General features: G+C 36.3%; 2 protein-coding genes across 4 annotated transcripts; one reads left to right on the forward strand and one right to left on the reverse strand.

Annotated features, from left to right (window-relative positions):
- Nucleotides 1-5,301: 5,301 nt before the first annotated feature.
- LOC147863867 (uncharacterized) lies at nt 5,302-11,641 on the reverse strand. 3 transcript variants are annotated; one of them, XM_087319700.1, is made up of 12 exons: nt 11,383-11,641; nt 9,231-9,386; nt 8,643-8,764; nt 8,443-8,497; nt 8,232-8,306; nt 8,028-8,121; nt 7,843-7,906; nt 6,737-6,798; nt 6,539-6,605; nt 6,409-6,456; nt 6,078-6,195; nt 5,302-5,558 (listed from the first exon to the last, which is right to left on the reverse strand). In XM_087319700.1, the coding sequence occupies exons 1-12, from the start codon at nt 11,473-11,475 to the stop codon at nt 5,448-5,450; spliced, it is 1,065 nt and encodes a 354-aa protein (XP_087175826.1). In that variant the 5' UTR covers nt 11,476-11,641; the 3' UTR covers nt 5,302-5,447. The 3 variants fall into 3 exon arrangements, with proteins under 3 accessions (XP_087175826.1, XP_087175827.1, XP_087175828.1); XM_087319701.1 differs by having other exon boundaries at nt 9,231-9,400; nt 11,383-11,640; XM_087319702.1 differs by having other exon boundaries at nt 8,643-8,777; nt 11,383-11,637.
- Nucleotides 11,642-13,284: 1,643 nt separating this feature from the next.
- On the forward strand, nt 13,285-15,232 carry LOC147863868 (uncharacterized). Its single transcript, XM_087319203.1, has 2 exons — nt 13,285-13,986; nt 14,790-15,232. The coding sequence occupies exons 1-2, from the start codon at nt 13,327-13,329 to the stop codon at nt 14,922-14,924; spliced, it is 795 nt and encodes a 264-aa protein (XP_087175329.1). The 5' UTR covers nt 13,285-13,326; the 3' UTR covers nt 14,925-15,232.
- The last annotated feature ends 12,172 nt before the right edge of the window (nt 15,233-27,404 follow it).

Consider the following 27,404-nt stretch of genomic DNA (forward strand, 5'->3'; position numbering starts at 1 on the left):
TGCATCATTATGAAAAGTTTCATCTCATTTCATCAATGTTGATCCTATTTATAACACCAACCATCTAATAAACTTTGCATGTCCTTCATTGTTGGAAATCTAGATTCTGTCTTGTGGTGTATACGACACATATAAATGGATAAACATTCTAATTCAATGTAATCACAAGCTTTCGTATGGGCACAATTATATGGATGTCCATAATGAGCATTAATATGGGTGCATTATAACTACATTAGATAATGAGAAGGTGGAAATTGTTGCTAAAGAGGAGATCACAGTTACATTAATACAAAAAGGCACATGCATTCTTAATGAAAGAGAATTAGAAGATTTACTTATATTATTTACCTAACAATCGAAATTATAGTGCCTTATATATTTAATTATATCTTTTGAAAGATAAAACCTTCAATAAGAGAGAAAGTTATCAACAATGCATAATAGAAGAGAAAGGGGATAAGAAAGACAATAATTTGCCCAAATTAACTTTGAGATGACCTAGTGGACAACATGGATAGAGTATGAATGACTATCATTTCGCTTTCCTTAATACTAACATCTAGCATAGTAGTCAATTACTTCTTTGCTAGATACCACTCGAGAATAATGGAGTATAAAGGATGAACATGTAGCCTTTTGGACTTTCCAAAAGACATATAAATTGAGTTATATTAGTTATAATCTCTCTCTCTCTCTCTCTCTCTCTCTCTCTCATGTGGTTGCTTTACTAGATGCCACTGTGTAATAACATAATATAGGGGATGAACACATAGCCATATGGTCTCATCTCAACAACATTACGAGCTCATCTACATAAGATATAGCCTCTCCCAAGCTCAATCCTTGCCATGGGCTTGGTGTCGTCCCATAGATTTGAATTGGTTGCCTATGAATGTTAAGCTTATGTTGATCTAGGTAGCCTTTTTAGATACAAACAAACATTTTATCAATCTAGAATATGACATTTTTTATATCAAAATCAAGGGAGAGATTGTTGTCTCTGTTGACATGAATGATTATACATGAGTTTTGAAAATAATTGCCTTTCATGCCACATAATCTCAAGGATACAAGATTCAATGGATGAAAAAGACTTGAACCAATATGGAAGATATACTTCAAATGTATAATAAAACTAGAATACTTTATTGCAAATGATGTAAATTTCAAATGACATTGAGGATTCTGCAAGTAAAAAACAAATAGAAATAACATGATTGCCACTTGTTATTTACTTAAATCACCTATATAAAGTTTCACTTGGCCAATAAATTATAGAATCACATCAATAGGACTTAATGTATTTATCTCAAATGTATGGAAGAAGTTCAACCTTAGTACAAGACAAGTATTCGTGCATAGACTATCATATCTTGCTTCTGTGTGGAACCCAAATTTTTGCTTTAATGTAAATTTTGAAACCTTTTCTTTTGCTTGGCATGGGATCCTAGGCAGTCAATGTGAGGGTTTTTAAACCTTAAAAATGTACTTTATAAAGCTGAACCCTTTCTATGGTCATGTTTTAAATTGGAAGTGATTCGAAATCAAGACAATGGAGTTTGTAGGATGCTTGTAGCTTGACTTGAAGAAACTTCATAATAAACATTTTGACATTTTCAAACTCTTTCTAGGTGGACTTAAGGATGTCATCGCATTGATCCCCATAGACAAGCATTTGTGTTACAAATATGTCAAAGAGGTACATCTTGAGAACTAACATTTACATTCTACTACAAATGCATATGTTCTTCAATGATTAGGAAACCATTTTTCTCACTTTTAAGTAGCATGCCATATGCTTATTCCATCTATCATTGGAGGGAACCTCAAGACCAATATATTTCAAGTTTTCTATGGTTTCAAGTGGATAAATATTGTACACAATGCATGGTTTATACGTAGTTTCAGTCTTCACAAGCATAACCTTCATTCTGGATCTATTGCCACTTAACTTACAATGTATATTTTTCCATCAAACCCATAAGCTTTTGTTCATCTGCCAAAGTATTTGAAAAAAGAACCACATCATTTGCAAACAACAAAAGTATGACAAGCCCATTCCTAGTCGCAACTTCTTCAATTGCCTTCTTGCTCTACAAACATAACCATTTGGTCTAATTCATGAATGCATCAACCAACGAGAGTGAGCATCCTTACTTACTAATAACTATACATGAGAGAGAGAGAGAGAGAGAGAGAGAGAGAGAGAGAGAGATTCCATTGGAGGATAGTACACATAGGTTCATTAAATGTCATGTAGTGTGTACCATTTGGAAGTACTTATCAGACATTTGGCAAGTTTTAACCCGTTGTTGTTTGAGACCTCAACAATGGGTTTTTTCTCAATATGTTCAAAATGGTTCAAATGATGAGATGGACATATTGTTCCAATTTTTACGTTATTGGGGTCTACAACACAATTGGATTATGCGTAATGCTTTCATGTTTGATAATAGACACGTGGAATTTTTGGATGTTACAGCATGTGTCATGAATCCGTGAACATTATGTGGCTTCACTTGAGCTTGAACCCAAGACCTTATAATACATAATGAAGAACCTAACCATTAAGATAGCATATGATTATATGAAATAATAAAAGCTACTTCTTATAATATAGTGATATTGTAAACATTCTAGAACATCCTAGAACATCTTAGAATATTCTAGGTCTAGAACATTCTAGAACATTATAGAAATCACTAGGTTATTCTATAGGAACCTATAAATATGAACATACAATTCTTCTCAAAACCAAGTCGAATCAACACCAGTCTTAAGCTCTCATCGCCTATCTTGTATCCATTCTTATTCTACTTTAATACATTCATTCTTCTCTTATAATTTCATTCCTCTTCTTGTGATCTATTTATATCTTTCTTCTCGCACTTTACCTTCTCTCTTGGTTCTGACAGTTTGATTCGATTTTATTTTTCTCGTCTAGCCTCTTCCACAAACACTAGTAAGTACCCATGGTTGCTGGCAACCCACAAGAATACTTCTCCCTTGTTGTAGAAATGGAGAATCTCAAAAGCAAGTTTGCATCACTAGAGATGGAGAATCAACGATTGCTTGAAGACCTACAAAAGGTTTCAGTAGAAAAGCAACAAATACACGACGAGTTTACACGAAGGGTTCAACAATTAGAGTAGGCAATAGTAGCTTTACAACAACTAAAAGTCGACAGTCAAGGAGTTCTTAAGGAGCCAAAAATCAACCTCCCAGCTAAATTCGATGGGTCGAGAGCACATTTTCGGGGTTTTATAAATCAAGTGCGGTTGGTAATTCAGATGCATCCCATGCGTTATCCGACAGATTCATCTTGAGTCGGGTTAGTGGGCACTTTATTGACTGGCACGACATTGTCATGGTTTGCTCCATTGCTAGAAGCAAATTCGCCCCTACTCAACAACTTTGAAGAATTTATCAAAGAGTTTAAGGCTTGATTCGGAGACACAGATAGTGTAAGAACGACAATCAACAAGATTCACACACTGCGACAAGGGGATCAACCAACATCAATGTACGCAGCCAATTTTCGTCTCATACTATATTATCAAAACTTTATGGGTGATGTAATCCTCTCCATCAATGTTTGAAGAAAATATCTAGTCCAATATATGGGTGTTGACCATACATGCATGTAGGTCACAATACACCATTGACAGGAAAAATGCCACCATTTATATTCACCAAGTTAGACATTAAATGTGAGCATATGTATTGTCATAAGCTTCATAAAAAGTTGTGCTCCCTACCTAGGTCATAGTGCCCTCAATGATGTCAAGATGTCAATTAGATCTATAACAATATTGTGTTAATTCATCCTCTCATATGCACTTTAGATTATCAATTAGGGGATGCAATATTCCCTTGAAATCATGGCAACTCCGTCATTGACAATTTATAAGTTAGATGTATTGGACTACCCCTGTGAGAGAAATAAGTTGTATCCCTGGAAGCCAAACATGTTCCTATGGAACTTGGCATGAAAACAATCCCAAACATAATGCGAACTTTTTCAATCTAACCATAATATTTTATGAGTGGTCTCGTTGGCATTCTAATGTCTATGATTGGATATACCTTCAAGGTAGTATTTGAAGCCTTCTAATGTTTCAAGTGGTTAGTATCGTAATGGAATTTCTTCCCAAGCATAATCTTTGCTAGTTAGAGAAAGAGAGTAGGAAAGGTCACTTAGCTAACCATAAGTTAGTGAGCTCAACCCCTACAATCAGTGCAAAGTAGTGCAATGACAGAGTTTTGAGCTTATTTGTATTAGAGGATATGCATAGCCTTGGTGTCATTTCTTATTCACCCATATATTCTAATGTTGGATATTGGAGATAACTTTATTAATTGTAACTTAAATACAAAAACATGGCTTGAACATGGAGCAATAACCTTAATACACAAAAGAGACTTTGCATAAATGTGAGAAAGAGAGACAGATATGTTTTATTATTGTTGTTTTATGCCAAATATGACCGAAGAGACCATAAGTGAAATGTTTTCATTCAATATGTGTGGAATTGAGTAGTGAAGGATTTTCCGACATCCTTGCATCATCATCCATTGTAGACCCCACCGTGCCAAAATTTAAGGATATTCCCCTCAACACTATTTCACTCTTTGGTCTATGCACCGTATGTTAAAGGGTGTATAACTTACACAATCCAATTTATTTTGACTTAGTTGCCAAACATATTGTAATTCTATGAGACCTATAGCCACATTTTGTGTTGTAACTTATTTATCAAATTTATTTGTATATTCTAGCTTAAATTCATTAGACATCTTTGTTGGAGACAATAGATGACGAGGGAAAAGGGGAATAATGAATTTCCTCTTGCCATCGGTGAGTTGACCTTGTAGGCTCAACATGAAAGACATCTCGATATAGCTCTCTGTGAGTGAAAACATTGTTGCTATTACAGAACTTGTTGAGATGTACTTTTGTGTAGACCAAGCACACCATTCATCATCCACAAAAGACTCAACATAAAAGAAGTTTTCTATAAGGCTCTTCTTGAGAAGAACACATTTGTGTCTTCATGGAACCAATGGAGATAACCTTTCCATGTGAGTTCGAGGGATTCACATGTCACTCATCACTCATATTTTATTAGTAACGCTTGTTGCAAGTCACAATGACAAAATTTTCTTATTCCCCCATTTTCTACTACTTCAACAAGTGTACTTCATATTGGTTCAAGATGAATGGAAAGAACTTTGACAAATAGGGGAAAAACAAAAAAAAGTTAACTACACTAAATTTTATGTACAAATACAAATATCAAAATAATTTAGGCAACTTTACATAGCAAATACAATTTTACATTTCATGACTGAAGTACAACTCTCCTAAAAGTCTCCCAATAAGTTAGCTTACCGAAAAACGGAAATTCCTATAACGGTTTAATGAAATAAGGGTAAAAATTTGATTAGAAGTTTACAAATTGGTCTTGCTCTTCTCCTGATAACTCAAACGGATGTTCCAATGGTGGAATAGTAGAATAATCAACAACAAAGTTCGTTGTATCATTTGGTGAAGCCTGCATTCCATTAGTGAGAAAAAAAACTATTGTCATTATAATTAACCATATTCACTATAAATAATCCATCATGTTCTTCCACAATCTTATCAATTTTGAAAAAGCCTTATGAATGTGTATACATAGTGGTTGATGCTTCGAAGGCCTTTAATTAAAATTGAATGATGTAATACACATAAGTATTTATTACTACTTATGCCAAGTCGCATACTATGTGTCACCGAAGTGCAGAATCTTAGACTCATCTAGGAAGATTCATCATTCCAAACCTTGAATTTTTTCTAATAGATTCCCAACAATGACCAGTGACTTGTGGAAACCAATGACTTCCAAAAGATCCTTCATATTGATGTGATATGGGAGAGAAGCAAAATGGTACAAATGAATAAGCACATATATATATATATATATATATGGCGTATCTATGGTGCAACTGACTCCATTCAGAGAAACTGTCATGAGTACACACACATGGTTGTAACAATGTGAATTTTCAAAGAAAATGAGCAAAGCACTTACTAAACGTTTTGGTTTGATGGGCGGCACCTCACATTTCCGGGACACATTGTCCCATTTTACATTTGAGAACCAAGGATGACGCTTAATCTCATCAATCCCATTTTTCAAGCAACCAATCCTGGTTTTTATAAGAGAGCAAGATTATTATTTTATATCTCAATTCGAAGTAATATATTATTTCTTTTTTATCTAAAATTTGCATTGAAGACAAACTTTGTTTTCATCCCCATTCATTATTTAACGTCTAGTATTTATGTCATCATCATACAAAAAAGGCAAAGGAAAGGTAATCAAAAGGTCTGATTTCATAAATACATCCGGGGAAAGGGACCTTTTTGTCAAGTCTCCAACTATAAGTTTCCGAATAAGATCTTTCGCACTGCAATGCCCAAAAAGGGAATTATTACTTTTCATCCTAAACAACAAATGTTGCACACACAAAAACATTATCATCACCCTACTTTTTGGAGATATGTTTTGGAAATGCCAATTTTCCTTCCAGAATCCTTTGGTAAGTTATACTAGCATCTATAAAAATAAAATAGAAATTCAAAAACAAACAAATTAAAGATCTACATCAAATAAATCTCCAATCAAAATTATAAATCATAGTGAATAGCTATGAGTTTTTCAAGACCAATGTATTCGTTTTCCCTCACCATCATCAACAAATGGAGTAACACCAGCCAACATCTCATATATTAGTACACCAAATGTCCACCTGATACCAAAATGTTAATTTCAAATAGCATTTGTTAGCCCAATAGAAAGCGATCTCTACAAAATTATTTTCACAAACCCAGAAATACAAACAAAAGAAACAATACAATAAATTCATGCAGAATCTCACATAGCAAACTTGTAGAATAAACTAAACTTTGAAAATTTGCCAACCCAAAAAAACTACACATAATATTGGGTATATTGGATGTGCAAACATAATCTATTGGATATTGAATCATGAAGCCTGGTAAAAGTCATCATGAGAGTATCAAGGAATCATAGGTGTCAGGTGTGACAGGTCCAGGTTCCGATAGAAATCCTTGTATAAAATTAAAATAAATCCCTACAACTTTCATACTATCAACTTGCAAACCCTTGCAGCTACACTAGTTATTGGAAGATTGGCGAGCAATAATCACCTCATACAAGATGCTTATGTGAAGGATGTGCTCGTATAGCCTAAAAGACTTGCCAAGCATAATCAAAGTCACCCTGGGAGCACAAAGAATTAAGGGTGTGAAGAATAAATCATAGTTTTGAAAATGCAATGACAAGAGGAATCAACCACATTCACAAGCCTTCCAAGTTCCAACGTTCCTTGCTTTTATGTGGGTGTAATCAAGCAATTAATATAATAGTGTAAGTGCATTCACTATATTTTTTGTCTTGCGAAAGAAAGTTCCCCAGTACTGAGGTTCTGATCCAACTCTTCATAACAAAGCCATCATTATCTTCATACAAACTCTTCATGCTATTTAACCCTCGTTTACCAAATTGGTTGGCATCATGCCTGAATGTTATTCTCAAACTATGATTTCCCTCGGAATTTTAAAATTCTCTACTCTAATCATCTTGAATAGATTTTCACTATTTGAAGACGCACCATAGACAACACTCTCTTAATGGATGCCATGGCATAGAAATCCAGAGAATCAAGAAGTAAATGTGGGGCAAATAAGACAGAAATATATATTTTCTAATGTCGAGAACTATCAGAAGAAGCCTTTAAATGTTTACCAAAAGAATTTCATGAGTACCTTACCAATCGACAGGTTTTCCATGTCCTTTAGCAAGTAAAACCTCTGGCGCTAGATACTCTGGCGTACCTGAAGCAGCAAAATATAGTACACCAACTTATGTGTTGCACAACTAAATACTCTTAATTTTTCCCACTGACACACAGACACACACACACAGAGATACAGGGAGAAAGCGAGAAAATCCTACCACACAAGGTGAACGTTCGGTGCTCTATGTTCTTTGCAAAACCAAAATCGGTTAGTTTTAAGTTTCCCTTTATGTCAAGTAAAAGATTCTCGGGCTGTAATAATATTATTACAACACATACTCTTAGGTAGGCATAGTGAGCATGACAGTCCAGCAAATACTTTTCATATTCGTAATATGCCAGAATGCGGGAAATAGGCTCACCTTGAGATCTCGGTAAATGATATTCATGTTATGAAGGTACTCAAATGCTACAAGAACTTGTGCTGCATAAAAGCACTGGAAACTTCATATGTTATTCCAGCACACACAAGATAAAACCATCACCTCATGTAAATAGCTATATCAAGGAAATCCCATATGACAAAAGAAGACATGCTTTCAGTTTATAACACCAGTTTTCAAAATAACTTACAGCAGTGCTCTCATCTAGCATCTCTCTGCTCCTCAAATAACTTGAAAATTCACCTCTACATGGAAAACATAAACGGTTGGATTCTTTGATATAAGAAGTATGTATAGTTCTATGAAACCATCAACAGTACACATTCAGCTAAGAAGATGGATCTTAGTTAAAAGTAAATAAGCATTTACACATGACGTCTAATGCCTTACCCACTAACATACTCCAATATCAAATATACACACTTATCATCTTTGCAATAACCAAGCAAATTCACAATGAAAGGGAACTCGATCATCTTAAGGATTTCCTTCTCAGCTTTAACATGATCCAACTGTAAACATGAACTTCAGACACACAATCATTAAAAATGAACCATGACCCAAGGCAATGTTCAAACACACTACCATAATATTGAGTGTTACTAGATGTAGGTGTCCATTCCTTTTACAATGCATCAAAGATGTAATGAAAAGATCACTAAACCATACATGGGTCAGTCAATTCACAATGTTTAGCATATACCAACAACTTGACATATCCATACATGAGAAAACTAAACATATGAGCTATGTATCCATGATTGTGAAATGTATTTATATAATGTGTGTGTGCTTGTGTGGATGCATATACTAGGAAAAACCTTTAATACATTAAATAATCATAAAATTATGAAACAAAAATGCGTTGGACGACAAGAAAGCATAGAAAAGCTTCATATCGAGGACTTAATTGGCTTCTTGGACCCTCATATAAACCTTCAAACCAACTATAAATTAATTATATTATTGGATACTTACTTGTTTAGTGTTCAAAATGATGGCTTTTGATAAACACTTCACCGCACATATAATATTTGATTTGATGTGTCTGGCAATAAATACTTGTCCAAAATTACCAGCACCAAGGATTTGTCCAAGCTCAAAATCTTCAATCTCACAGTTCTCAAACCAAATCTGCAACGGCATAGCTAAAAACTCGCAAAAATGTGAAGGCAACAATAATATAATGCAATAAAAACTTCAGAAAATGCCTTCTTTGGTCGATCTTAAAAAAGTATTCTAAAGTAAATGCAATAAACATTTTTATATGGTCGTCAAAACTGTAAATCTACAAATATCGATTTTAAGAATTTCTAATTGGCATAAAATTAAGCTATTGGAACACATCATAGAAGAAATCACCAAGGAACTGCTTTGAAACTAAAAATCTGATGAGAGATGTTCAACTTCACACAAGTATAGCATATCAAACATCATTGCATTGTATTATATTAGTGTACAGTACAAATGTTACAAGGGTACAAAGCATCAGCCAAAACAAAGAAGCACTTAGCTAAAATTCTTCATTTTGACTCCTAAAGACTATATAAGGCCAACATAAAGTAGTTTGTAGAGACCTTTTTCCCAAGCTGTAATTTCCAACATTGTTTCTAAATCCACCTCATGACAAGTCGATTTCCAAGAGTTTGAAGCCATTACATGGATATAGTGTCAATTAGATATCATTCATGTCTAAGTTCAACCAAATGAATAATACCTTGTATCACATAAACTACAAAACACTAGTTGATAACCCGAGACAATTTGACCACAGTAGCTTTCCATCACACCAGTTTATGCTACAGTCATAACAACCTCTTAGTTCACTTTCATCTATCATATGGAAACATCAAAATACATCTTAAGACATTTTTTCACTGTGACACTCCAAAACGGCAGATTACTGCACTGGCATTGTGAGCTTCTAGAATAAAACGTGGAATATTAAGTTTATCTCAGGAAAGATGACTAAATTTTTTTTTTGTGATACGGCGGCTATCATGACAATTTTTTGGGGTAACACAATGTATTCAAGCTAAATCCTATTAGTAAGCTAGCTTTTATCAAACGGAACACTAAGACTCAAATATCACTAAGGTTTTCGATGAATAACCTTTGGGTGTATCCATTGAACAACCTTACTAACTAAGCTACATACACTCACTCTCTCTCTCTCTCTCTCTCTCTGACACAATCCCTGCCATTGGTTACATTTGATTATGCTTTCCACATATCTTTGAACAAACTCAATCCTTGCATGAACTTCTCTCGCAATGACAATGTACATTAACTGCGACATTTATTTATAACGTTCTTGAAATTTCACATGTATTACGTGAAAAATGTTATATTTTTGGTTTTGTAGGTCATACTTGATCTCTGAAGACGATAATAAATCTATATATCTAAATTTTAAAATGATGTATAAACGGGCCCACCAGCATTGTACTATAGACCTCAATAGTCCATTTGTACCATACACCTCGAGATACCTGATGTAGTCAAACACAACCTTATATGATGGGGACTTGGGAGAGTAAATCTTCTGGAGCGAAAACTTACTCAAGGGGTAATAAAAGTTCCCTAGTTGCAATGCCGAAAGTTGCAACATAAAAACCCGAATGGCTCTAGCAATTAGGCATGTAACCTTAGGTATTCCCATTCGAAATGTGTCGGTGTTATAAAGTTACTTCCTGTCAAAGAAACAATTTTGCATGATATGGAAACAGAGATTGTCATCCTTGTCCAACACTCTAACCCGCCATCATACACATAAGCTAATGTGCCATGTAAACAATGACTTCACCACTAACCAACTCCTATCTTCGAGCAACTTATGATGGACATCATTGACGTGCATTGCGAGTACTGATTTTTTTGTTTATGATCATATCCAGGAAGTAAATGAAATCTGGTTTGCATAGTCCTGAAGGCCATAATTTGACTGTGTAGCACTAAAATAAAATCAAAACTGAGAGTTTCTTTTCCATCCCAATGCAGGAGTCAAGATGTATGTATGTCTATCTGTCTGTCTGTATCCGTCTATGTCTCTCTGTGTGGCGTTCCTCTGTGTACGCGCAGAATGAAAAGGCAAAAGAATGATGATTGAGAGTTAGAATGGTAGCGGCACCTTAGAGTAGGCATGAGAGAGGGGAGGTTCAATCGGATGGGCGGGGGCGGCCTTCTGCTTCTTGGTGAAGATGCGCAGGATCATGGGGGACATTGGCAGGCCACGACGAGGTCAAAAAAGGAGGAATGTCGAAGATGAAGGAATAAGAAGAAGAGAAGGCTTGATTACAGGGAGGAGAGGGAGGGTTCGCTGTGTCTGTGTGTTCTACCCCTGTTTCGCTTCGCAGCAGGAGCAGGAGCAGGAGCAGGAGCAGCAGGGGAAGAGGAGAGGAGGCAGGCAGCAACGAAGAGATGTGAAGAGAGAGAGAGAGAGAGAGAGAGAGAGAGAAGTAGCCAAAGAAAGGATGGGTGGACGGACATTTTTGGAGACAAGCTAAATTTTGGGAATGGGTGGACATATTTGGAGCCAATTTTGGTTCGGTTGCCAAAGAAAGGATGGGTGGACGGACATATTTGGAGACAAGCTAAATTTTGGGGATGGGTGGACATATTTGGAGACGATTTTGGTTTGGTGGCCGAAGAAAGGTTGGGTGGACGGACATATTTGGAGACAAGCTAAATTTTGGGGATGGGTGGACATATTTGGAGACGATTTTGGTTTGGGCCCATTTGATCTCCTCGATAAATCTGACGATGAATCATATCATATATCATTTGTGTCTGTTGTCTCTCTCTTTGGTCAGACTCAACCCTTCCTTCTTGTGTTGTGCCACCACGTCCGAACCTTTTGGTTGGCCCAATCCTCATGAGACCCAAGAACTTGTCCGGACCACGTTTTCTCTTCTTCAAATCTCGACTCGTCCAATTCACCCTAATGGCAAGCTATCAATTAGGCTTTTTAACAACACCCACCATCATGTCGCCTATGTTCACAACCCTAACTTTCACGCATCCTTCTTATCTTCTCTCGCTCTCTCTCTTTCTGTGTAAAAGCACACAATTATATTGATTGTATGTAGGGAGAGGGACATAGCCGCTAGAAAACCATAATATGCACTTGAGGAAATGATCCCCACAACATCAAGAAATTCCACATAAGAGTACCTTTCAACTTCTCCATATAGGCTTTCACCCCATGTCTACTATCAAACATCAAACAGGAAAGTCTACATGCCGCTTTAGCCAAATGGTTTAGGCTTGAGTTGAGCCGTTGCCGATCCCTAGTACTTACGTTCATTAGCAAAGTACTTGAACATCAAAGTCCACCACTCAAATCTACGTGAACATAGTTCACATTCGATCTCCTTTGGTCATAATATACTTGACCATTGAAAACGACAATAAAAATATCCCAACATGGATGATAACGAGCGAACTACAAAAACCTCTGCATCTCGTGGAGTGATGAGAAACCAGGTGGGGGGGGGGGGGGGTGACATGGGGAAGATATATATATGCAAGGATGTGTTAGATAGATGGCACGAAGGCGAAGACGTCGACAATCGCTCTAAAGAACGCGATACCGGTGGGTCTCTCTGGAAAGGGGAGCAGGCGAGAGAGGGGGCTATATAGAAAGATGGATGTTGCGATCAGCCTAGGGTGACACATGACGTCACAGCTACATCGATATATATGCATGCATGCATGCATGTATGCATGCATGCATGCATGTATGTATGCATGTGAGTGTGTATGTATGTATGTATGTATGTATATACTACGAAGTAAAAAAGAATGCTTTCCATTGTAGAGCTACAAATAAACAATGAAATAGGGAGGGGTATTTTTGTGAATATGTATAAAGTTAATTATTATGGCCGTTTGAGAGAAAAGGCCCACGTTCTCTGCAACGTCCCTTTTTTCCTGCTCCTGAAAAACCCAACGACAGACAGAGAGAAAGAGCAGGGGAGACAGAAACACAGAAAGAAACACAAAAGAAGAAGAAGAAGAAGAAGAAGAAGAAGAAGAAGAGGAAGGAATCGCAGCTACAGACAGTAGTTTCGACATGGCGAGTATCGTCATAGGCAAGCGCCAGCGTTGGCACAAGCTTTGCGTTGATGATGATGGCCCCGAGAAAAGGCCCAAAAACGAAGAAGACACAACTCACCTCCTCCAGAACCATACTACTAACCCTAACCCTAACCCTAACCCTAACCCTGTCCCTAACCCTAAATCGAAAGCTAACCCCAAACTCAAAACTTCCCGTGAATCTCACCCTGACCTTAGTCTTGTGGCCCATCCTTCTCCTCCCCGACCTCCTCCCCGTCTTGTTCGGAGACCAGAAGAATGGGAAACCGACATGATTTCCTACCTTGCTGCAAGCAGGTTGTGCAGAGAAGAAGCCATGGCTTGTTCCGTGTTATCAGATCAAATTCCGCTTGATTTGAGTCTCGTCAACAAGAAGAGGAGCAAGAAGAACAAGATGATGACAAAGAGAAAGACGAGCATTCCCTCATGTCCATGTCCATGTCCATCTTCCTCTTCCTCCTCTTCTTCGTCTCGTCTTTCTTCGTCTTCATCATCATCATCATCTTCTTCGTCATCATCTAAATCTTTGAATTTGAGTAGATCATGGGGAGGAAATCTCAAGAAGATTCTTTGCAAACAATTCATGCCATTCTCAACCAGCAATAGCGTGTCGAGGATCCTTCAAGCTAGAAACAATGTAAGTAGACTCCATGAAAATCTCTCCTTTTTAATCATTGATTATATATGTTTGTTTGCTACAACAATAGTATCATAACAAAAATGACCAAGAAAGGGTGCAAAATGGTTAGAGAGTTATAGGGTCGAAGAGATGATTTAGTAGTGATTGGAAACTTGAGTTCTATGAATACTTAAAGAAAAATGGCCAAAGAAGATGAAATAGTTTGTAGGGACATATGGAGTAGGTTTAAGAGATAAGTGTTACTAAATTTAGCAATCTATCTATCTGTATCTATGTCTTTAGATAATACAGGCTCTTCCTACATGCTTAGACTGATGTTTTGCATCCGGTATACTTCTAAGAAATTAGTCTCACTAATTATAGAATGATGTGTCTATCTATCTATCTATCTATCTATAGACAACACATTCTTGATATATTGTTAGAATGAGGAGCAAAAGACACATGACATAATTGTATCTGATAAATTTAGGTTTTGGAAAGGAGAGAGTGTCCAAAAAACAAGGGATATTTTCTAGGAATAATGCCCTAAAAAGGACATAATCTAGGAACAATGTCCAAAAAACAGGGACCTAATTTAGGTATGATGCCCCCTCCCTCAAGAAGACATAAAGCACGGATATTGGGATAGTTTTTAAATGGTAGAAGAGTAATTTGTTATGTATAGATATTCGAAAAGAGAAAGTATAGATTGAAGAGATTCGTTAGTACTATCTCCAAAAAATATTATAATTTCGGAAATCTGTCCGGAAAAGGGCATAATACATGATAGAGAAGCTGTTTCTATGCATTGAATGCAGGTGTTGGAGATTAGGAAAATGGATGGTCACACACTACCTCTCATCATGGAAGAAGGAGGTCCAAAGAAGAAACTTATGGATAGAAACATTAAGCCTAGCGATCCTTATGGTGATGAGAACAAGCCAATGGCTTAACTATTCTTGATGTGAATAGAAACAGAATAGAAGAATGATATAAATTCTATTCTTTCCTATTCACCAAGGAATAAATTGTGTTTGTATATTATTGATTATTCTTTTTGGGGCATCTCAATAACTGAAATTAGTAGTCTCTAAAGAGAGTTGTTTATCAGTAAGAGAGCTATATATATATATACCATTACTGAGGTCCTTATACGAATCAATTGATGTCCACCTATTGTGATAACGTGTTATGGTTTATGATCCATTGCATTGTTATGCTCTTTTTCTACAATAATTGGAATGATCATTCTTTGCTAGCATATCCAAATTCTAGATATTATGTGCATTTTGTGTTTCAGTACACTCGCTCTTTTCATTCCCATTTTATTATATGACATTTAAACTTTGATGGAACGGTAGATAGAAGTTGGATGTATTTGGTTTTTTTTAATGTGAATCGTTGAAATATAAACTTCAAAGGATGAGGGATCTTCTTCTATCTATGAAAGGTTTGCTAATATGTCAGTAAAAAATATTCTTGCATATACTTCGATCGGTGACGGTTCATAAAATATGGCTTACGAGTTTAAACGGTTTGGTCCGGTTTGAGGGTTCAACAATATGGTTTTTGAACCTTTATCGTTTTGTGGGTTAAACGGTTTTGAATGGCAAGATAAAAGGACTAAGAGGCTAAATGGTTTAAATAGCTCAATATTTTAGTGTTATGACACTTTCTTGAATATTAAATTTTAATCATTATTGAACAATTCTTATAAGGATTGTCTTTGTGATTCCATACAGGATAGGAGGTGAAAACTCATAGAAGTGTTAGCGTTAGAATTAAGTGATTATTAACATATATATATTATAATCTTTGAAAATTTTGAGTACACTATCATCAATCCTTCAATAATTTGATTTATGTCAAAACCAAAACCGAACTGTGAAACTGCAACTTAATGATCTACTAAAGGATAAGTTCAAGTTGTAAAAACAAGTGGAGAAATGAGCTTTGAGCAATGAAAACATTCAAAAAGAAGTAAAAGATAAAGAGAGAACATTCAAAAAGAGTTTTTAATTAGTTAATTATTTTGATCCCTTTAAAGTTTAAGTAGCACAATGCTGAGTTTTAGCATTATAAAAGAACAATAATTTCGACTTAAAAAAACTGTCATTTCTTGCAGCAACAATGTGTCATGTTGTTGGGAATGTTCCTATTCTAGTATGTTTGCACCCTTAGATTTCAACAAGCTCAAGTTGTGATATGTGAAGAACAACCTCCACATTATAGAACCCATTGTAGAGTTCTCTATTGTGTTTCTAACTATTGAGCTAATGTACAAAATAACTGACAATTGGGTGAAGCTCAATGGGAATTGAGACAATGCATTACGATGCTCCTGATCATCATTTTATGTAGAAGTTTGCAAATCTTGATTGTTAATGTAGTGATACTAGGTATCAATCACGATTAGGGAGGTACATGATGGAAAGGCAAAATACCATCATGGTTTCATATTGTAAGAAACAAGAATTTTGTTTTCGAAGATTTGTTTTACAATGAAAAGTCATTTCTTCCAACCAACGTAGATATTGGTAGGCTTTCAATCTTTTGAACATTAACAAGCACAAGTTGTGATATGTCAAGAACAACATGCACATTATAGAACCCATTATATCACTTGTATCACTCGTGGTGCTCAACTCATTACATTAACTTACTAGGCTAACATTGAGGGTTATGGTGATCTACAAAAAGCCTTAAGAAATTGTCACTTCCCCGTGCTATTAAATTTTCTTTTCTTCTTCTTTTTGGAAAAACTAAAGTTTCTTTGATCTCATACATTTTTTATACTGAACATGACTAAGGGGGTTGTGCTCTAGAACTGTATAAGTTCAACCTTTTACACAACCAACTCATTTATTCATCTCGTTCCATCATCAATTGTTGTGGGCATGGGCAGGAGACCATTTCTATTTTTAGTTGCACAATTAAATGGCTCAAATATGTAAGGAGGAAGCCCAAATTACATATCAACAAATGCATACCACGTAAAAATCTGAGTGGTTATATCAATCCTTTTGGGCATTTAATGTATGTAATTAGTCTACTCTTTTCTTCGAAAGCAGAACTACAAATGGATGAATTCGTACATTATCTCTTGAAGTAAAAAGCATACCATGTATTTGCATGTGCGCAATCTGTAAAGGACACATGTAGAGACTAACAAGGGCCTCTTTGTCGGTAATTATGTAGTACCATCAACATGCATACATGTGTACATGGTGGAGATATTAACATACCTCTTGAGGAGAAAATGAATATGACCTTTTTGAAGGTACACAAGCACTTATATGAATGTTTCCTTTGCAAGTACTAGACAATTGCAAATATATCTATATACATAATATTCTTGGCAAATCTTTATTTTTGATAAAGGAGAAAATGTTCATGATATGATCTATATTTGTTAGTATGTCCTTTTTTTTTCCAAAAAAAAAACTCCTTCCATTAGTTATAAAATTTTACAAACGAGATGATTATGTACAAATCCCTATAGGGACGCGAAAGTTTCATCTTATATGGATGCCCACTAACTCAAGAAAGGGAGAGGACGACCATTGTTGGATGAAGGCTATTCGTTGTCTTCAACTCCATCGGAGCCGCCCTTAAGGCCATCATATTGGCTCTTTAGAGTGGCTACAATTTCACTCCATATTTCTTGTAGTAACCTTGTTGGATGTGCGGTTTGGTTGGAGAAAACTCGTTTACACCATTTTTTCCATAGAATCCAAAGAGTTATTGGGCTGACCAATTCCAACACAACTTGAGATTTGTCATTAAGAGGAGTTGAGTGGACATTGCTGCTAGTGGAGAAAAAAACCTCTTGTGCTTTTATCACCAAAGTCATCCCCTCCTCCTGATGCTTGTATATGCCAACTGGGCCTGCCATGATAGCCAACATATATTTCCCCACTTGATTGAGCCTTGCACATGGCATAATTGCAACAAGCGACCAACCCCCCGCCATATTCGATGGGACGTTGAGCAGTCCCACAAAGCGTGTCGTATTGATTCTATTGCATGTGGGCACTCTACACAATTAGGAGAGCTAAGGTTCCCACGTTGCCATACTCCCACCGGTATGGACTTATGTATTAATAGTCATTGGAACGCTTTCCCACATCGACTTTTGAGTATGAAAATTAATTATCAACAACTATAATATCCAAATCATCCATATTTCAATATTCGTTCAACATATCGTACCTTTGAGGTAAATTCAAAGTAATGAAACAAATGCATGCTATGTTGAATAATGCTTGGAGTCTTAGTTAATTCAAGCACTATAATGACCTAGTTAATTCAAGCACTATAATGAACTAGTTAATTCAAGCACTGAATGACCAATCCTCAATCTTTTCAATGCACAATAAAGTTGAGCATTTGAGTTCATGAGAGACATTATTGAGTAAAGTTTGTGAGACTAGTCCAGTTCCCATGGAACCATGTGTTTTGTTGGGAGAAAAGTTGGAAATATGTAATAATATGTTTGGTTTGATTTCATGGTCATGAGTGTGCATATGGCAAGAATGCCACTCCGGTGTACCATAATTTCCAAAATGCTTCTCAAGTTTACAAATTCCTCTACATCATTCCCAAGATGCCACAAACTCCATATTCAACATTACTCTATAGAGTCATAACTCCATGCCTTCAAATAAATTGTTCTTGTCTTGCAACTTAGAATTACTTTTCAAATTTCCTAATATTCGAATCTCAACCTTATAGAAAAATGATGATGAGTTGTGGATTAAGAAGCTAATTTTGTGAATATTAATTTATTTCAACTAAACTAATCTATTCAATACTTTCATAGCTAGTAGTATCCCACACTTAAATTTACTGTTGGCTCTTGATGGTTAGTGTGATTAGGCATCAATCCTTTGATGATATTTGGAATTTGTTGTAATTAGACGTGGATAAAGTATGGCATAGATAGATTTTATTATTCTCCTCCTTACAAGTCAAATATGATCTATTGGACCACAAGAGAAAATTTTCACTAGTATAGTTGGAGTTAATGGCCCTCAATCTTTAACAATTTTACTAATGAATGTTGCAATTGAGAGTGAGATGGAAAGATGGATGGAGAGATGGGAAGATTGCATGCCCGGTCAATCCTCTACTGTTCACTATTGTGACACATCCTACTCTTGTAAATTTACTCAATATGGCTATGGAGGAAGAATTGTTTGGAGTAATGTTGCAATTAGGGAAGCCATGTATTGTTCAATCTCTCACAAATGACTATATCATATTTTTTACACCTAATTGGGAAAGACAAGATATGTGTGAGATTTTTTTAAAATGCTTCAGAGTTGAGAATTAAGATGCATAAATATGTCCACATTTCATGTACAGAACAAGATGTGTTAGGGTTAGGGTGGACAAGAAGGAAAGTACATCGTGGTATGATTTGTTGCCACCTTGGATATCCAATTTGGGTGGAAGTTTCTCATGTGAAACTTATTGAGTGGGTATCCAAAAGGTTTTAGGACACATTTATGTATTGGATGTCTCAATTATGGCCTTTTCATGTATGGTGTTGTGGAGGATTCTGGCCACAAAAAGGAGAACTCGCCGACCGCGTGTGAATGGGGGTGTGCATGAAAAGATTCTTTGTAGAAAACAAATGTAAATAACCAGAGTATTAATAAGTACAAGACAACGTAATTTAATAGGTACTGTATTATCCCACAAAAGGGGGGAATAATAGGGTGTGATGGAAGGAAATCGGGGGAGAATCATTGGCAGAAAGGCCTGACATGACTACTGTTGTAACCGACCCTCCTTGGGCTATAAGAGGGGGGGAGGAAGACCGTTATGGGGGATCCATCGTTTTGGAGGGGAAGGTGTTGCCGGTTTTGTGCTCTCGAGTGTTTTAGTTTTCTACTCTGTGCATTCGATGAGGGAGAGTGAGGCCTCTGCTTACGTAGGAAGCCTGTGTGCTCCCGACCAGAGGCTCACCTGTGTGTGTGTGTGCGTGCGCGCGAACACCAAGTTCGAAGCTTTGATTCCGGCCCGAAGCCGCTTGTATTCTTCTCTGTCTTTGATACGTTCGTTGAATATTTTGGCATTGTTATATCAGGGTATTTTCTCTCTATGTTCTTCGTCTTGGTCTCTCTGTGTAGCTTCAACACTCGACTCTTTGTTTAAGTGTCCGGGGAGGTGTTGTTCTCCCCTTCCTTGTTCAACGATTTGTCCATTGTGAATCAGAGCCCGTGTGCTCATCTTGTGGAATCCGGTGTTGGATCCGGATCAGATATAGGTCCTAAGAGCCTGTGTGCTCAACAAACCACTTTGGAAACCGAGCCAGACAGGACACTACAAGCTTAGCAGCCGCTCATTCTTAGGCTCCTTGGTTCGAGACCCCAATGGTCCCACCCGAGCTGACCTGCAAGCCGCGGATATTTGCGATAATGGCTTAAGGTGGTCCATAGATTATTGTCTCTATGGTGTCTTATTATCTTTCTTTGCTATTGTGGTCGAAGAGAGCTCTTGAAATGGTGTCACACTCAATGCATACGTTGTTCTGGAAAAGAAATGGGGAAAGTGCATTGTCGTGGTTTGCATGGGATAATGTTTGTACTCTGAATCGTCTTGGTGGGGCTATAGTGGCTCATCGATTTACTTTCATTCGATTTTTGTTTGACGGTGTACAACCTTGGATAGAAATGGTGGTATAGTTTATAGAGAAGATATGAATTAAGCTTGGAAACATGACAATTGAAGCTAATTAGTGGAATATCATTAATTTTGCAAGGGGTGTCAAATGTGCAGGGTCTCTGATAGTTAATCATATGTTGACATTTTGACAAAATATGTTGGATTTTGTGCAATGACGTCCTACACAAGAAAGTTCAATTCATTACAAATGGAGGTTTTGGCGACATCAAGGTTGCTGAGGTGGGAAGATAAACAACATCTTAACCTTCAATTTAATTCGATGGCTAGATTGGGTTTGGTAACAATCAATGATGTTATGTTGGTGTCACAATGAAAGTTAATGGCCTTTAGAACAACAAGATCAACATTTCATATTCTAAAAGGTTACACCTTTATTTAAAAGATAAGTTGTAAGAATGACTGTATTCGTATGAGCCAATTCCTGATTTAGATGGGGGATCTCAAGAGCTTGATTGGACATTTATTGAGATTGATTATAATCTCAACAAATTGTGCTTATTACAAAGTTGATTAACAAACATAAGTGGATGGAAGAAAGGGTTATAAATGTATGGGGTTTTCGTAAGCCCATTACCTAGAGGTTTCATGTGATCAAGGCACGTTGGTGTTCTCTATTGATGCAATGAGCTAAAATATTCATTTGGAGAGTTATGGTTGAAGCTTTACCATTGGGGTATGCATTAAAAATAAGAAACATTGTTAGAGGAATGTGTTTCTTTTGTTTGGTGGAATTGGGACATAATAGGCATCAATTTCTTTTATGCTCGATGGCTCGGATGGTTTGGAGGCGTATATCTAATTTGCTGTGGATGTCTCTAATTGGAGTAAGCCAATCTTCCTTCAGTTGGGCTTTTGCACATATGGAGAACAATGAACCGATGCCTCATTTCCAAATTATTTTTGATTTATTGAGGCATTGGGGACTATGGTTCAATTGGAATATGCAGAATGCCTTTACTTTTGATTTCGCAAATTGGGGTGAGAAAATATGTTGTAAAGTTAAAAGGACTTCCTTTGTGGCAATTGATAGTACTAGAGAAGTCACGAAATCTCAACTATGAAGAGAGAGAGAACTCTCTAAGGTCACATATCATCATGTTCACCATTTGAATTGGTGTGTAGGGTGGCATTGAGTTTGCAGTCGTGGTAGTATTTAGCTCCCTAGAAGGGTTCTATACTTTGTAGCAAGTTAATCATGGTGGTGTTTTTTTCTTTCATAATAAAAGTTGTTATTTAAGAGAGAGAGAGAGAGAGAGAGAGAGAGAGAGAGAGAGAGAGAGAGAGATGCCCAAATGGATGTAGCTCAGTTGGTAAGGTTGCCCAATGGAGACCAGGTGGTCATGGGTTCAACCCCTACATTCCACAGTGGCATCTAGTGAATTAAGAGATATATAAGAAGTATATAATAGAGAGGTGAAGAAGTTGGGTTTCGAACCTAGAACGCAGTGCTTGTAGTGCTAACAACTTACCACTAGGGTAAGGTAATTACGATAAAAGAGAGAGAGAGATGCTTAATGGCGGAGTCACTCCGAAAGTGTTTCTTACTAGATCCGTGCGGCAATGATGTCCACTAAGCCCATTGTTATTTGCTATTGTTACACATCCTTTGTTAGTAATGTTGTCAAATCTTGCGGCCAGTGGTGATATTGTTGGTTCACATCTTCCTTTTGATGGACAATTGGTGGCACAAGCATTGGCAGATGATTCTTTTATGTTTTTACAAGCCTCAAAAGAAAATCTTAAAAGGAGCATGCAAGTTTGGGATAAATTTGCTTTCGCTTCAGGGTTGTATATAAATTGGAGGAAATCTCGCCTTATTTCTTGTACGGAGAGTGATTTGGACTGTTTGGGATGGCGAGGGTCAGTGATTACACGAGGTTCAATTTATCGACATTTGGGTTATCCATTGGGCATTGATGTTACACATGTTCAATTGATTGATTGGATTGGTAGTAAATTGAGAGACAAATTTATGTATTGGAAGTCTCAATTATGGCCCTTTCATGTACGACTCAAAGTGGTGCAATGTATCTTGATACCCATGTTATTATATTTTTTACCTTTACTTCCTTGAACTAAGAAGGCATTACAAAGCATGTTACAACCTATTCGATTCATGTTGTGGCGGAAGGGAGAAATGATGGGAGTTACATGGATTTCATGGAACCATTTGGCTACTCCTAAAAGTTTAGGTGGTGCAGCAATATTGGATTTGGAAAGGCATTTGATGGCTTGTAGATTTACATTATTATGAGATATATGTCAACAAGATCAACCATGGATATCTATGATGCAATATTTTATTGAGCATGAAGGATTGGTGCATGGGAAAACAAAGATTCAAGCATCATGGTGGTCATTACTGAATGGACGTATTCCTCTAAAGATTCGACATTATGTATGTGGACAACATTTGGTAAGATCATGGCAAGATGCATTATCTCTTTTTGAATGGGGACCATCAAGTGATCGAGAATATTGTAATTCATTACAAAATGAATTGTTTGTTTCTTCTCGAGTGTTGTTTTGGCATGGGAAAGAGAAGTTGAGATCTCAATTCAATCGTTTATTTTGATTGGGGATTGTACATTTGGAAGATGTGGTTGATAATGAATCTCAAAGGTTGTCGGATTTTGAAAATGCCAAGAGATGGTTATGTATTCCCCCAAATTATGGATTTATTTGGGAGAAATTACAAGATATACCATTGTTGCAAGGATCTTTGCCATTGAAAACAAATTTTGCACCTTGGGTAGATTGGCGGTTAAAAGACGGTACACGCTTGCATAGTTCTAGCCATACGTCCCATTCGTGTCATACTCAAACGCCAATATTCGTATCATACTCATACGTGAAAAGGCTCCAAGTATGATTGAAATCCATACGCGGTACATAGATATATTATATATACATATGGTGTATATGGTGTACATAGTGTGTGTGTGTGTGTGAGGGGGAGAGAGAGAGAGAGAGAGAGAGAGAGCGTGTGTGGTCTAGAGAGAGAAGCCTTGTTTTGCATGTGTGAGGAGACAGTGATTGAGTGTATATCTAGACTCTAGAGAGAGAGAGAGAGAGGAGCTATGGGTTTTGTCTGTGTGAGGGAGTATGTAATATGTATATTAGATATCTAGATTTTGTAGAGAGAGAAAATCTGTCAATTCTCGTGTGAGAGAGAGAGAGTGTGTGTGTATGTGTGTCAGATGTCACTTCTATTCACAAAATATTATGAATATCAAAAATAAAAAAAACCCAAAAAAAAAAAAAAAAAAGCCAAACGAATATCGCGTATCATACGCGTACGTTTGCAAACGTACGCGTACGTCCAGTAAATTGGACGTACGCGAATATTAGGAACTATGCACGCTTGTTACAGGTCACTACAAATATATTGTATCATCATCTGATGCCATCATTATCTTGGTTGCTTACGAAGTTGTGGAATGTATATAAGTCCAATGCAAGGTGGTGGAAAATATTACAACGTGGTTGGCATTCCCATCTACCATTTCGTGCAAAGGTATATGGAGAGTCATGATTGGTGGGCTTCCATGAGGTACGGCCTTAAAGAGACGAGGATTGTTCCATTGGAGGATAGTACACATAGGTTCATTAAATGTCCTATAGCATGTACCATTTGGAATTACTTATCGGACATTTGGCAAGTTTTAACCCGTTGTTGTTTGAGACCTCAACAATGGGGTTTTTCTCAATATGTTCAAAATGGATCAAATGATGAGATGGAGATATTGTTCCAATTTTTACGTTATTGGGGTCTACAACACAATTGGAATATGCGTAATGCTTTCATGTTTGATAATAGACATGGGGTGAAATCCTATATAAAGAAGCTTAAAGGTATTCTCATGTGGATTTTTTGGATGTTAGAGCATGTGGGGATCATTTCCTCAAATGCATATTCAGGTTTTTTAATAGCATTACAGAACGTCCCTCTCCCTACATAGGCATATGATAGGTAGAGGAGACTAAGAACTGTTGTAACTAAGTGGATTTTACATACAATTAATATAATTGTGCACTTTTACCAAAAGAGAGAGAGTGTGTCCAGATGGATGTAGCTCAGTTGGTAAGGTTGCCCAATGGAGACCAGGTGGTCATGGGTTCAACCCTTACATTCCACAATGCCATCTAGTGAATTAAGAGATATATATGAAGTATATAATAGAGAGAAGTGAGAAAAATTGGGCTTCGAACCCAAGACGTAGTGATTGTAATGTTAACAACTTACCATTAGGGTAAACTAATTACGAGAGAGAGAGAGAGAGAGAGACATGGAATGATCTCACCAAGGTGGAATCGTGGGACCTTATCTGTGGTAGTTGCAAAACAATTATGTCAAGGGAGGGATTTTATTATTATATTTCATTATGTATTATTATTATTATTTATAGGGAGAAAGTCCTAAATACGTCTATGCTTTTTCTTTACATATTCTCCCAAATACCCATTTTCAACTTAGAAACTAGCAATTTGTGTCTGTAATTACTAATCAACAGAATTTATGTTGATTGTATTTGGGAAATCCAAGTTGCATAGTGAGTTGTTTCCTATATTATTGAATCACACCTTGTCTTTGCTTGCCATTTCAAACTAGCTGCTAAGATACATACATACATGCATACATACATACATATTTATGCATATCTTACACATATATGCATAGAGAGAGAGAGAGAGAGAGAGAGAGAGATGGAGATATTGTTCCAATTTTTACGTTATTGGGATCTACAACACAATTGGAATATGCGTAATGCTTTCCTGTTTGATAATAGACATGGGATGAAAGTCTATATAAAGAAACTAAAAGGTATTCTCATGTGGAATTCATGTGGAATTTTTGGATGTTAGTGCATGTGGGGATCATTTCCTCAAATGTTTATTCAGGTTTTTTAATAGCATTACAGGACGTCCCTCTCCCTACATAGGCATATGATAGGTAGAGGAGAATAAGAAGTGTTGTAACGAAGTGGATTTTACAATATAATTGTGTGCTTTTACCGAGAGAGAGAGAGAGAGAGAGAGAGAGAGAGAGAGAGAGAGAGAGAGTGTGTGTGTGTGTGTGTGTTAGTGAGAAATGTTGATTAATTTGAGGGCTATCCCAACGATTGTAATTGTTACATTATTCAAGACACCATGTCTTACCTTGGTAGTTTAGAAAACAAAGAGAATTATCCTTGACATGTCATGAATGTCTTGCCCAATAGTAAGTCGTACGATTAATGAACATCAAACTTGCAAAACCTGCATATTCCTTAACCCACATAGCTTTGTATGTGCGCCCTTAGGAAGAGCTGAATTTGCATACTTGCAAATTTATAAACTATTGCCATAAAATAGGTGTATGTAAGAATAAATCACATTTTATACCTTGTATATCGAAGGCATAAATGCAACTAGGTACATATATCCATACACATAAATTGTATTTGTTAAGTTTGAACTTAGAACATATATATGGGTGACGTCCAAACTAATAAGTTGTTGGAGAATATGATTAGAACCCTTCATCCAAACCTTATCGCTTTTGGAATTAGAATGAAGATGAAGTTAGGCATGGTGGGTATCATTTGGGTTAGTCTTGTGATCGGTGATAATGCTTACTTTCTGCATATACATTTAATTGCATCACAAACATGTACAAAACCTTATAGACAAGCACAAGTATTAACAACTTTTTTCTAATGGAGATAGAAATCTTATGTTTATATTTATTATATACAAATTATATATTGTCTAGCTTGTTAGGTAACATTGGACAATATTATATTTTGTTAATCATGACGACGACAATGTATGCTCATGGAATGTGTAGAATGATGCAAGATAGATAACACACCACAAACATAATGGTACTAGTCATAAAGACAAAAATTATCCGACGGGAAGTAGGAGAAATCGGGCAACAACAATTGGATTTTGGAAGGCAATAGGGAGGCATAAGGCAGTAATAACATCATCAACAACTAAGAGAATTGGTATGAGAAAAACATTGGTGTTCTATCGTGGTCGTGCCCCTCATGGTCAAAAGACTGATTAATGCATGAATATCGACTCGACAACTCTAGCCCTTCATTAAGTATTCACAATGGTGCTATTCATAGTGATATCCTTGAGTTTCCACCACGTCAAACAAATGCACATGTATGTCTATTTTCCTTTACTCTCTTTATAGGGATCATGGGATTCAAGCTCATCATTATTCTTTGGATAATAACATGTGTTGAAACATGTGAGTGAGATACAACAAAATATATACTTATAATAGGCAAATAAAAGAGGTGAAAATAATTGAAACAAATGCATATGGTGATATGGCACAATATACACGTGGACAAAACTAAATGGTTAAGGTTGACTATTGTTCTCTTTTTATGTTTTTTGGGTTAAGAGGATAAGAGCATTGTGTGTTAACTCCCACTTTTTATGAATATGTTTTGTCCATATATATCTATATATATCTAGAGAGAGAGAGAGTATGCTTAAGGTTGATTATTACTTTTTATAACTAATGGAAGGAGTTTTTTTTTTTGGAAAAAAAAAAGGTTGATTATTACTCTCTTTTATTTATTTTTGGTTATAAGGATAAGACCATTGTGTTTTAAGCCCCATTTTTATGAAAATGTTTTGTCCATAATATATATATATATATATATAAACTGATTGCAATCTATGAGACGGAACCTAAACCATGGGGAGGATCAAACTTGGGTTCTCTTAATTTT

The sequence above is a fragment of the Azolla caroliniana genome, unplaced genomic scaffold (assembly GCF_043228905.1).
Source record: "Azolla caroliniana isolate FFs.n. ecotype wild unplaced genomic scaffold, voAzoCaro1.0.p SCAF_5, whole genome shotgun sequence".
In the NCBI taxonomy this organism is placed as follows: domain Eukaryota; kingdom Viridiplantae; phylum Streptophyta; class Polypodiopsida; order Salviniales; family Salviniaceae; genus Azolla; species Azolla caroliniana.

Bases quoted from the DNA above. Each gene is read 5' to 3' on its own strand.
- LOC147863868 (XM_087319203.1), top strand. From the start codon at position 13,327: ATGGCGAGTATCGTCATAGGCAAGCGCCAGCGTTGGCACAAGCTTTGC. The intron at 13,987-14,789 runs GTAAGTAGACTC...CATTGAATGCAG, and splicing joins TCCTTCAAGCTAGAAACAAT to GTGTTGGAGATTAGGAAAAT.
- LOC147863867 (XM_087319700.1), bottom strand. From the start codon at position 11,475: ATGTCCCCCATGATCCTGCGCATCTTCACCAAGAAGCAGAAGGCCGCC. The intron at 6,196-6,408 runs GTCCCTTTCCCC...TATAAAAACCAG, and splicing joins GTTGGAGACTTGACAAAAAG to GATTGGTTGCTTGAAAAATG. The intron at 5,559-6,077 runs GTAAGTGCTTTG...AATGGAATGCAG, and splicing joins CCATCAAACCAAAACGTTTA to GCTTCACCAAATGATACAAC.